The sequence below is a fragment of the Otolemur garnettii genome, unplaced genomic scaffold (genome assembly GCF_000181295.1).
Source record: "Otolemur garnettii isolate 467f Iridium unplaced genomic scaffold, OtoGar3 scaffold00020, whole genome shotgun sequence".
In the NCBI taxonomy this organism is placed as follows: Eukaryota; Metazoa; Chordata; class Mammalia; order Primates; family Galagidae; genus Otolemur; species Otolemur garnettii.
In genome coordinates, this window is record NW_003852415.1 from 1703789 (window position 1) to 1714637 (window position 10849).

The 10849-nt window shown below is 41.7% G+C and overlaps 1 protein-coding gene across 3 annotated transcripts in view; it reads right to left on the reverse strand.

Annotated features, from left to right (window-relative positions):
- NEK9 (NIMA related kinase 9) overlaps positions 1-10849 on the reverse strand; it is a 51755-nt gene that overhangs the window by 20843 nt on the left and 20063 nt on the right. For 2 of the 3 annotated variants that reach the window (XM_023511547.1, XM_003786919.1), the window contains exons 9-14: positions 7239-7289; positions 6638-6830; positions 3969-4113; positions 3072-3272; positions 2840-2886; positions 1045-1200 (exon numbers count right to left, since the gene is read on the reverse strand). In XM_023511547.1, the coding sequence (XP_023367315.1) occupies positions 1045-1200; positions 2840-2886; positions 3072-3272; positions 3969-4113; positions 6638-6830; positions 7239-7289 (793 nt within the window). Of the gene's footprint in view, positions 1-1044; positions 1201-2839; positions 2887-3035; positions 3273-3968; positions 4114-6637; positions 6831-7238; positions 7290-10849 lie in introns of all 3 variants that reach the window. The other variant, XM_023511548.1, reaches the window with a different exon arrangement.

Here is a 10849-nt window from a genome sequence, read left to right on the forward strand (position 1 = left end):
AAAAAAAAAAAAAAAAGAAAACTTGTCTCTTACCCTGATTCTTTAGAAGATGACAAAAACTCATACTAACACAAAGAGGATACTCAGACAGTGTCAGTGGTGAATACCATGACATCCTTGACAGGGAAAAATGTAATTAAAGGGGTGTGTGTGTGTGTATAGGATCAATGATTTGGGAACAACAAATCCAAAAAGCTCCACAGCAAGGTGACACATTGAAATATGTTTCTTTTTCATAATGTTAATTTTCTTGTTTCTATTTAAATAATAAGGTACAATCTGAATTCCGTCATTTTATTCTTTGTAATCAATTTATGAGGTACTACATATAACTAACATACTATAGAATACTGCACATCTTGATACATTTTTCTATATGCACATACTTGTAAAACTATTACCCTGATCAAAATATACACCATTCCCATTACCCACGATCTCTCCCATCTCTTCTGTTAATACCCATACCCCTCCTCCCAAAAGGGTACCCAATATTTTGACTTCTGCTGTCATTAGTTAATTTTGCCTGTTCTTGAACTTTACATAGTTGGAATCATATAGCACGGCCTCTTTTATGGCTGGCTGATTTTGCTTAATACAGTGTTTGTGAGAATACAGTGTCTGTGAGATTATCACTTCTTTTTTTTTTTTTTATTGAGACAGAGTCTCACTCAGTCACCCTGGGTAGTGTGCCATGGTGTCATCATAACTTGTAGCAACCTTAAACTCCTAGGCTCAAGTGATCCTCTTGTCTCAGCCTCCCAAGTAGCTGGGATTATACCACAACACCTGGCTAGTTTTTCTATTTTTAGTAGAGATGGGATTTCACTCTTGCTCAAGGCTGGTCTTGAACTCCTGAGCTCAAGCAATTCCCCTGCCTCAGCCTCTCAGAGTGCGAGGATTACAGATGTGAGCCACCATGCCTGCCCCATCACTTTATTCTTAAGTCAAATTCCATGATCACTAACTAAAAATAGCCTCCCAAAGAAATTCTAACTAGAGAAGTTCTGAAAATGTGGTTAGAACACCATTGTGGGCACTCACTTCATGGTTGATGATTCCAGACATGCACTGATTCAGACCCAGCTTGTTGAACTCATTGAGTCCACAGGCAAGCACTTTGCCTGACTGGGTCAGCAGAAATGTCCCATCACAGCCACATTGAACTGCAACAATAATTAAGGCCTTAGGAACATCCACCTGCAAGAAAAAAATAAATCGGAAGAGGAAATCCCAAATATACAATTCAGATTAGGAAAAAACCTTCAAAAAATTTTTAAAAGTAACATGCTGAATTTAGCAGAATGAGTACAGGGAAGTAAGGGCTGCTCTATTCTCTTCAGATTTGCCTAGCAGCTTAGAGGCTACTATTTTCCACAAGGAGCTCAAGTTTTATTAAAGGAAAAGGCAGCAATTCCAGGTTAAGTAAACAGACAGCCCCAGTCAATATGTTTCAGTAATAGTAGGTCCTACTTCCTAGGAAAAGTTGGGAAAGAAGAAGCTTCAATCCATTACTGATTTTGTCTTCTGAGATGGAAGGCCGCTTGACAGTTACAGAAGATACACAGTATTCAGATTGTAGGGTCCCAATCTGGTCATTTTATGGGGGAGGTGACAAAACAGCAGCCAGGACTTTTCAAATGCTCACACCCTTCTAAGTTAATTAGACAGGGCTGGAAATGGTAGGGGTGTTGCCCCTACCATGTGGGGCCACAATGGATGTGTGCAAAGCCTGAAAGCTGGAACCTCACAGTTTCTATGACAGCCTTTCCAGGAGGAAGGGAACGGGTATGAATCCCACTGAGGATGGTCTCTACAACACACTATTCAATTTTTAAAGTGTGAATAAAAACTGGTAACTGTAAATGGCAGAGTTGGTTATAGCTAACCTTCCAGTGGGTAAGCCTGTGCCCTAGGATGGGTGTCAGAGAATGAGAATTGTGCTTGTCCCTCAACTGATTTCAGCTTTTGTGAGCCCTTTCATAGTGCCAGTGCTGGCAGTACTGACAGTAATTAGACATTATGTTTTATACAACATGCCCCTAAACAAAAACAATTTCATCTCGCATTCAACTATAGAAATATGAGTTCTGAGGGAAAAATGGTTGTACTGGGTTAAGAGATAGTTTACTGTTTTCTATTTTTCTTTTTTATATATATTTATTCATTTTGCAGTTTTTGGCCAGAGCTGGGTTTGAACCCGCCATCCCCAGGGATATGAGACCAGCGCCCTACTCCTTTGAGCCACAGGTGCCACCCAGTTTACTGTTTCCTAATATCTTCTTCCTTTTTTCTTTTTTTTTTGAGAGAAAGAGTCTCAATTTGTCACTCTCAGTAGAGGCATCACAGCTCACAGCAACCTCAAACTCTTGGGCTTAAGTGATTCTCTTGCTTCAGCCTCCCAAGTAGCTGGGATGACAGGCGCCTGCCACAATTTTAGAGATAGGGTCTTGCTCTGGTTCAAGCTGGTCTTGAACTTATGAGCTCAGGCAATCCACCTGCCTCGGCCTCCCAAGTGTTGGGAATATAGGCATAAGCACCTCTATTATCTTCTTGTGTTTTCCAGGATATATGTAGCTATGTTTCAACTTTTCTGCTGTCACACTGATTTTGGCTCTCATTCCCAAGTAAGCTGTGACCGCGTCCACAGTTGTTAAACCTACTCTCTCAACTTTCCCTTAGTCAGGTGATAAAACCACATTGTGCTGAATCAGAAATCCTAGATTGTCAGCTTCTTACAGTATTTCCTGAAATAGGAAGTATTTCAGAACAGTCAAGAGGACATATTACTGGAGTCTCTGTGACTTAGGTTTTAGGAAGAAGCTGCTTCTGATTTTACCTTTTGTGGTGTATAATAATCCTCTTCTGAATCCAAACCCAGTCGTCCTGAAACACACATAAGAATGAATATCATTATAATGAGCACCCCTTCCCAAAAGATGTTCCATAAGATTCTCTTTTACTGAATAATGCTTCTTATATGCAGGCTGCATGATGTGTTTAGATGTACACAAGCTTCGAGTCAGGCTGTGCACCTGGGAAGAAGTGGACAGAGACAAGGCTACCCCTACCATATTCGCCACAGCCCCAAGAATAGACTTCCTTGTTTCGTGTCAGAACCACCACGTGATTATCTCCACAGGAGACCTGCTCCACTGGATTGCTGAGGAAGAAGTTCAGCTGCATGGGCTCTAGCACTTCTGGGCCAGCAACCTTGTCCACTCCCATGCAGCCATAATAATCCGACCCAAAGGCATACAGCTGACCCTCATCTGCAAAAGGAAGGAAAACAGAATCCATGAGAGGACTTTATTATTTTATCCAAACAGAAAGCTGGGGAGGGCTAGAATGAAAACTACCCTGGCCAATGATCATGTATGAGATGACTCCATCAGGAAAATCTGAAGGATAGACTGTTTAAGTCTAGAGTTGTTGTAGTCAAGTGCACCATTAATATAATTATAATATAGTTTAAAAAGTATTAGAAGGCCTTAAAATTTTACTGGAATCACCTCTATTTCACAGATAAAAATCAAGTGAGTAAAGATAAAACTAAAACTAAATTTAGATCTTGACTTTGATTTTGTGCTATCAATAACCTGAGGAGCTAGTGAGATCGTATGTCCCCCCCAAAATGGGACATATCAGATATGTCAGCATATCTGACACTATGCTGGCTATTTTTAGAGATAGGGTCTTGCTCTTGCTTAGGCTGGTCTCAAACCTGTAAGCTCAGGCACATTTCTCTTGATCCTACCTCTTCTCTATTATCCGCCTGCCTTTTCCTTGCACACCACCCCATAATACTATAGCACATTTGGCACGTTGTTATTAATGAATATAATTACTCAATGTTTTTTGGTTCCTGGAATGTTACCTTTTGTTATAAAACCCCAACAAAAATTGCCCAGCATTAAGCACAGTACCCCACACTAAATACACTTAGATGCTTTCTGCTGTTGGCTTACCTGTCACACAGACAGTGAAATCATCACCACATGACACCTGATGGATAGCTTTGCCTTGCAACTTTTCCACATGCTTTGGCTGTCGATAGGAGGCTTTGTCTCCATGGCCCAGCTGACCGTGGAGTTTGGTACCGCCTTGCATGTTCTGTGAAATAAAGAGGTCTTATTTTAACTTTTCATGCCAAAAGCCAATCTTCAATATGACTTCATGTGAAGAAAAATAGAAAGAGAAAAAAACAAAGCTGGAAATTAAGAAGTTAGAAAAAACTAGGTAAGTTAAACATTTTAACGGTAGGTAGCATAAAACCCTTGTCAGTAGGTAAAGATTTTTAAAGTATCCAGACTGATATCCATTAGGACTTAAAGGATATATTCCCAATTTTGTCTTTATCATTCAAGTTATGGGTGATAATGAAAAAATTCTTCTTAGAGTCCAATCTGATTGTTTCTATGGGAGTACATCCTCTTGGAAATCTGTACTAGAAGTTCTTCTGTTTTTTATTTTTTTGGAGAGTTTTGCTTTGTCAGCCTGGGTAGAGTCATAGCTCACAACAACCTCAAACTCCTGGGCTCAAGTGATCCTCTTGCCTCAGCTTCCCAAATAGCTGGGACTGTAAGTGTCTGACACTATGCTGGCTATTTTTAGAGATAGGGTCTTGCTCTTGCTTAGGCTGGTCTCAAACCTGTAAGCTCAGACAATATACCCACCTCAGCCTCCCAGAGTGCTAGGATTATAGGCATGAGCCACCACGCCTGGCCTGTACTAGAAGTTTTACACATTTTGGTCACAGTTTCCCTGAACTATGGAATAGTTATAAAGAATTTGGCTATATTGGCCAGGCGTGGTGGTTCACACCTGTAATCCTAGAACTCTGGGAGGCTGAGGCATGTGGATTGCCTGAATTCATAGGTTCTAGACCAGCCTGAGCAAGAGCAAGACCCTGACTCTAAAAATAGCCGAGTGCTGTGGCCGTTGCCTGTAGTCCCAGCTACTTGGGAAACTGAGACAAAAGAATTGCATGAGCCCCAGAGTTTGAGGGTGCTGTGAGCTATGATGCCAGGGCACTTTACCAAGGAGAACAAGGGAGACTCTGTCTCAAAAAAAAAAAAAGAAGAATTTGGCTACATCAAAGTGGCTGCTATATGGCACTGAAAACAGTCCTCCATGACTTTTCAACAGTTTTAAAGATTACTTCATAGTTTTATAAGTAATTCTTTCCACTCAATGATTCAATTACAAGTCCTTATACAGTACACCTCCACAGTTGACCACTTCCTTAAGTTGACCTAATTTTCATAGACCAGGTATGCACCATAGGTCTAGTTCCTTATGTTGTCCACCTCTGTATGTTGAACAGTTTATTACAGCCCTTTGGGAGCCAACTTACAGAGGTTCTACTGTATAAGTTTTTAAGGCACTAATTTTACTCCACTTCTGATGGGTCCCTAGGGAATGGTGCTTTAAGGGACAGGGTTTTAGGAAACAACAGCAAAATTCTTCACTCTACAGGATGTCTCAAAAGTTGACACCATACATACATAGGGAAAATGGGAAATTGTAGCTAAATATATCTTTACAAAATATTCATTACAAAATTTTACAAAGAGGTGGCAACACATAGAAAATACTTTGTAAAATTTTGTAATGAATTATTTTGTAAATAAAGGTACATTTAGCAACACTTTCTGATTTTCCCTATGAATGGCCACTTTGTGGACAACCTTTAGGACACTCTGTATAACAAAAGCTAAATCATTCATTATTTCAGTCAATAGATAGTTGAGTGTCTCACATACTGGGATAAAACAGTGAAAAAGACATATATATAGTTCCTGTCCCCAAAGAGAAAGTATCTGAAATCACTGGAAAAACTAAGCTCCCTAAGAAACAGGAACCAAGGGCCTAAAACAAGGAGGAGTAAAGAAAAAGCAGCCTGAAATGAGCCTGAGAAGGCACAAAGAAACAAGGAAAGCCAAGAGAACCTGCTATCACAGAAGCCAAAGCTTCAGGGAAGGAACGGTCAACTACATCAAGTGTTGCCAAGAGGTCAAGCTGGGTAAGGAATAAAAAGGACCTGTTTTATTTTAGTAATTTACATGTCGTTTCCTCAAAACCAGTTTCAACTGAGTGACAGAGATGGAAGCAGCATTGCAGGTGAATGAAGAAAGACTAGGGATAAAAAGGTGAGAGTCAGAGTGGAATTTAGAGGGTAACATATGGAAATTCTACGTAAGCTACAACTAGCTATCATCAATCACTGTGGAGGTCTCAGAGGGTGCCTGACATGGTACAGTGCTTCCTATGTTTGCAGGTATATTGGACAGACACTAGTTGCTCTGAACCTCATGGTAATATAACAGTAATTAAGTAACTTGTTTTAAATCATCCAGCTGTAAATGGGAAACCCTAGTGTCCTGGCTTCAAACCTAGGGCTCTTTAATTTTCTCTCCTTCATTCATTGAGAAAATACTTACAGGTGACCTAATGTGTACCAGGCCCTAGGGATACACAAGTAAATTAAACGGACAAAATCCTTGCTCTCCTAAGAGCTTCACCCCATACTGCCACTCCCTTAACACAGGTTCAACTTACAAAATGCATAAACATCCTGGGTCTAGTAAACAGTGAGGCTTATAGCACTACTCCAAAGAACTTAGCTTCCACTTACCACCCAGGTATACAGTTCCTTCTCCACTGTGACCACAGCAAAGTGGGTATTCCCGGCACACACCTGCCGGGCACTACAGCCACTCTTGATGACATCCAGTCTCTGGGGGGTGGACTTTCCACCACCCCAAACATAGACTTCACTGGTTCGTGATGTTACCACAGCAATGGGTGCTTCAGTCACAGTGCTTGACCTGCCAGCAACCCCAGAATAAAGGCACATTTAACATAAAAACAGTATGAAAGAAAAATGCTACCAGTTGGTTCCCTGAGAAGAATTGCCAATTACAGTATGAGAAAGCATGTTCTTTCTTGACAACTTTTCTCAACGCTCTATCACATAGCAGGCTTTGCAATTCCTGCCTGAGGGCTTCATCTCAGCTTTGCTAGATCAGATGCTGGTCTGATCCACAACACCTACACTCTCAACATTCATCATGGTCATGATGGCTACTTAAGCAAGAGGGTGAAATTACAGCTTTTTCTCCTGACAGAACGCCAAAGGCTACTGAAATCAAATAATGTATAAAACCAAGAAAGACCTCCCCCGTCCCGCTGGTAATTTAGGATACATTAGTCTTCAACAGTCTCTTGAGCATTACCTTGGTCTCTTTGTAGGTGCATTAAGCAGAGTGACTTTTTCCTCCATTTCTCTATCAAAAGAAAAGCAAGGAAACATTAGTGAAATAATAGGTTCCATATTGCAAGGATATCTCTCTAATATATTTCATATATTTAATCCTCTTAGAAATTATATGCATCCTACAATATTATGTTTATGAAGGTACCTTGGTACAACTCAAATGGTTATAGAGTCCTGGCATTAAACAACTCATTACACACCAAAGGGCCAGCAGTTTGAGGCCATTTGTTTTCTATTTCTAAGAAATGGTCCAGTTTGGAACAGAGAGCCTTGATAACCTCTGACGTACCTGATGGATACCTCCATTCATTCTGCCCACTGACTCTCTAAGCTCAATATCTCCAAATCTGAGATCACTATCTTTCTCTCAAACTACTTTTTCTTTCTGATCCTCTGTTTCCATCACTGGCAATGCCTCTCCTCCATCCTCCCAATCAACTGGGTTTAAAACCTCAGTCATCTCTGACTCATCTCTTGTGCTTTCTTCAACATTTATGTTCCACAGATTCTACCCACACAGTAGTTTCTTTTCATTCTTTCTTTTTTTTTGAGACAGAGTTTTACTCTGTCACCCTGAGTAGGGTGCCATGGCATCATAGCTTACAGCAACATCAAATTCTTAGGCTCAAGTGATCCTCTTGCCTCAGCTTCCTGAGTAGCTGAGACTGAAGGTGCCTGCCACAATGCCCAGCATTTTTTTTTTTTTAGTAGAGACGGGGTCTCGCTCTTACTCAAGTTGGTCTTGAACTCCTGAGCTCAAGCGATCCACCCACCTCAACCTCCCAGAGTACTAGGATTACAAACGTGAGCCACTGTGCCTAGCCTATACAGTTTTTGTATTCACTTCCTCCTTTCCAGTCTCACCACCTTAATTGTGGGTAGCTCTACTTCCCACATGTACTATGGTAGCCTTTGTAGCTAATCCACTTTATTATGCTAATTTCACATAAACAGTATTGATAAATGACTCCTCCTTAGGTACACCTCTTATCACATGAACTGCCCTCTCACAAATGTCCAATACTTCTGTTCTATCGCTTGAATTAAGCACAAATTCCTTGGCCTGGCATGCAAGATTCCCTATTTTTCTAGCCTTTCTTCCCCTTTGCTTACACCGCATGTTCTAGCCCAGAGTCATCATTCTACTTGAATCAAATATAGCTGAACTATAGGAGTAGAGCTCAAGCATCAGTATTTTCTGAAAACTCTTAAGATTTTGCATTGAGAGTCCCAGAGTCCCAGATCTAGAACCACTAACCTAGCCAAATAGATTTTTTGTTTCCTGAATATTTTTCACAATTTCCTGTGTCTGTACTTTGGCTTATGCTATTTATTCTGTCTGGAAAACTCTATGTCTTATGTTTTTCTATCAAAGTACAAAGTTCCAGCAGAATATTAAAGTCTATTAAGTATCTAGAAAAACTTTCAATTAAAAAATATTGGCAGCTTGGCAGCTAGGGCGCCAGCCACATACACCTGAGCTGGTGGGTTCGAACCCAGCCCAGGCCCGCCAAACAATGACGGCTGCAAGCAGAAAATAGCCCGGCATTGTGGCAGGTGCCTGTAGTCCCAGTTACTTGGGAGGCTGAGGCAAGAGAATCGCTTAAGCCCAGGAGTTGAAGGTTGCTATGAGCTGTGATGCTACAGCACTCTACGCAGGGCAACAGCTTGAGGCTCTGTCTCAAAAAAACAAAAAAAAAAAAGTTATTGAGTTTAAAAAAGCTGTCTCCTGGTGGTGTCCATAGCCGGCCATGTACACTGAGCAAGGTGGGTTCAAACCTAGCCTGGGCCTGCTAAAACGACAACTGCAACCAAAAAATAGCCAGGCATTGTGGCAGGCACCTGTAGTCCCAGCTACTTGAGAGGCTAAGGCAAGAGAATAGCTTAAGCCCAAGAGTTGGGCGTTGCTGTGAGCTGTGCCTCCACAGCACTCTACCCAGGACCACAGTTTGAGACTCTGTCTCAAGAAGAAAAAAAAATTATCAATCAATGGGCCAGGTGCAGTGGCTCGAAACTGTAATCTCAGCACGTGGTAGGCTCAGGTGGGTGGATTGCCTGAGCTCACAGAATCTGGACCAGCCTGAGCCACAGGGAGACCTCATCTCTAAAAATAGTCAGGCATTGTGGCGCTGCCTGTAGTCTCAGCTACTTGGGAAGGTGAGGCAAGAGAATTGCTTAAGCCCAAGAGGAAAAAAAAAAATCAATCAAAATATTTCTTTTTTTGAGACAGAGTCCCACTTTGTTGCCCTTGGTAGAGCGCCGTTACATCATAGTTCACAGCAACCTCAAACTCCTGGGCTCAAGGGATTTGTTTGATATTTGGAGAATATAAAAACAAGGAACTGTTAGGGAAGGAAGAAGGCAAAAATATTATAATAGGATGAAATACAGATTAGAAAATTTAAGACAAAGAAATCATTCTTTAAATAAAGGTTTGAAGCTGCCTATAGGAAGTGAGGGATAAAGAACATCCTTTCTATCTCTAGAGATCTTTAACATACAATAAATCTCAGCAAATATTCTCTGAAGAGTCAATAAAACTGGCTTGGCGCCTGTGGCTCAAACGGCTAAGGCGCCAGTCACGTACACCTCAGCTGGTGGGTTCGAATCCAGCCCAGGCCGCCAAACAACGACGGCTGCAACCAAAAAAAAAAACAGTTGGGCGTTGTGGCAGGTGCCTGTAGTCCCAGCTACTTGGGAGGGGAAGGCAGGAGACTCGCTTGAGCCCAGGAGTTGGAGGTTGCTGTGAGCTGTGTTGCCATGGCACTCTACCCAGGGCAACAGCTTGGGTACAGTGAGGCTCTGTCTCAAAAAAAAAAAGAGTCAATAAAACTAAAACTCCAGAAATGAGCAAAAGGTATCTGAAGAGGACTCCTCCAACTCCAACCTGCCACCCACACAAAGGCACTAAAAAACAAAGCCCCCCTGTATAATAACACTACTATCCAACAAGCTTTGAGCACCTATACCAGACCCTGGGCTGATCACTTTCTATGCATGACCTTCTTTAGTCTATCACTTTATAGAGGAGAAAACTAAGAAATGAAAATGCTAAATACTTTGACAAAGACAACATAACTCAGATACAAACCTAAAGCTGTCTGAGTCTCCCTTAATTACTAAATTGTAATGCCTCAATTCTAAATTTAAACACCCATAGGTAGGTAAGTAGAGGGCTCTGGGGTCTCATCGGTACAAATTTTAAATGAAACAGCCTTAGCTAAGGAGATGAAAGTCAAGAGATATCCTCAAAGGCCTGTGTGGTGGCTCACGCTTGAGCTCAAGAGGTCAAGATCAGGCTTGGCGCCTGTGGCTCAAGCACCTAAGCCACAACGCCTGGCAATTTCTTGGTTGCAGTCGTCATTGTTGTTTGGCGGGCCCGGGCTGGATTTGAACCCGCCAGCTCAGGTGTATGTGGCTGGTGCCTTTAGTCCCAGCTACTTGGGAAGCGGAGGCAGGGGAATCACTTGAGCCCTGGAGTTGGAGGTTGCTATGAGCTGTGATACCATGGCATTCTACCCGGGGCAACAGATTGAGGCTCTGCCTCAAAAAAAAAAAAAAAAGAGTTCA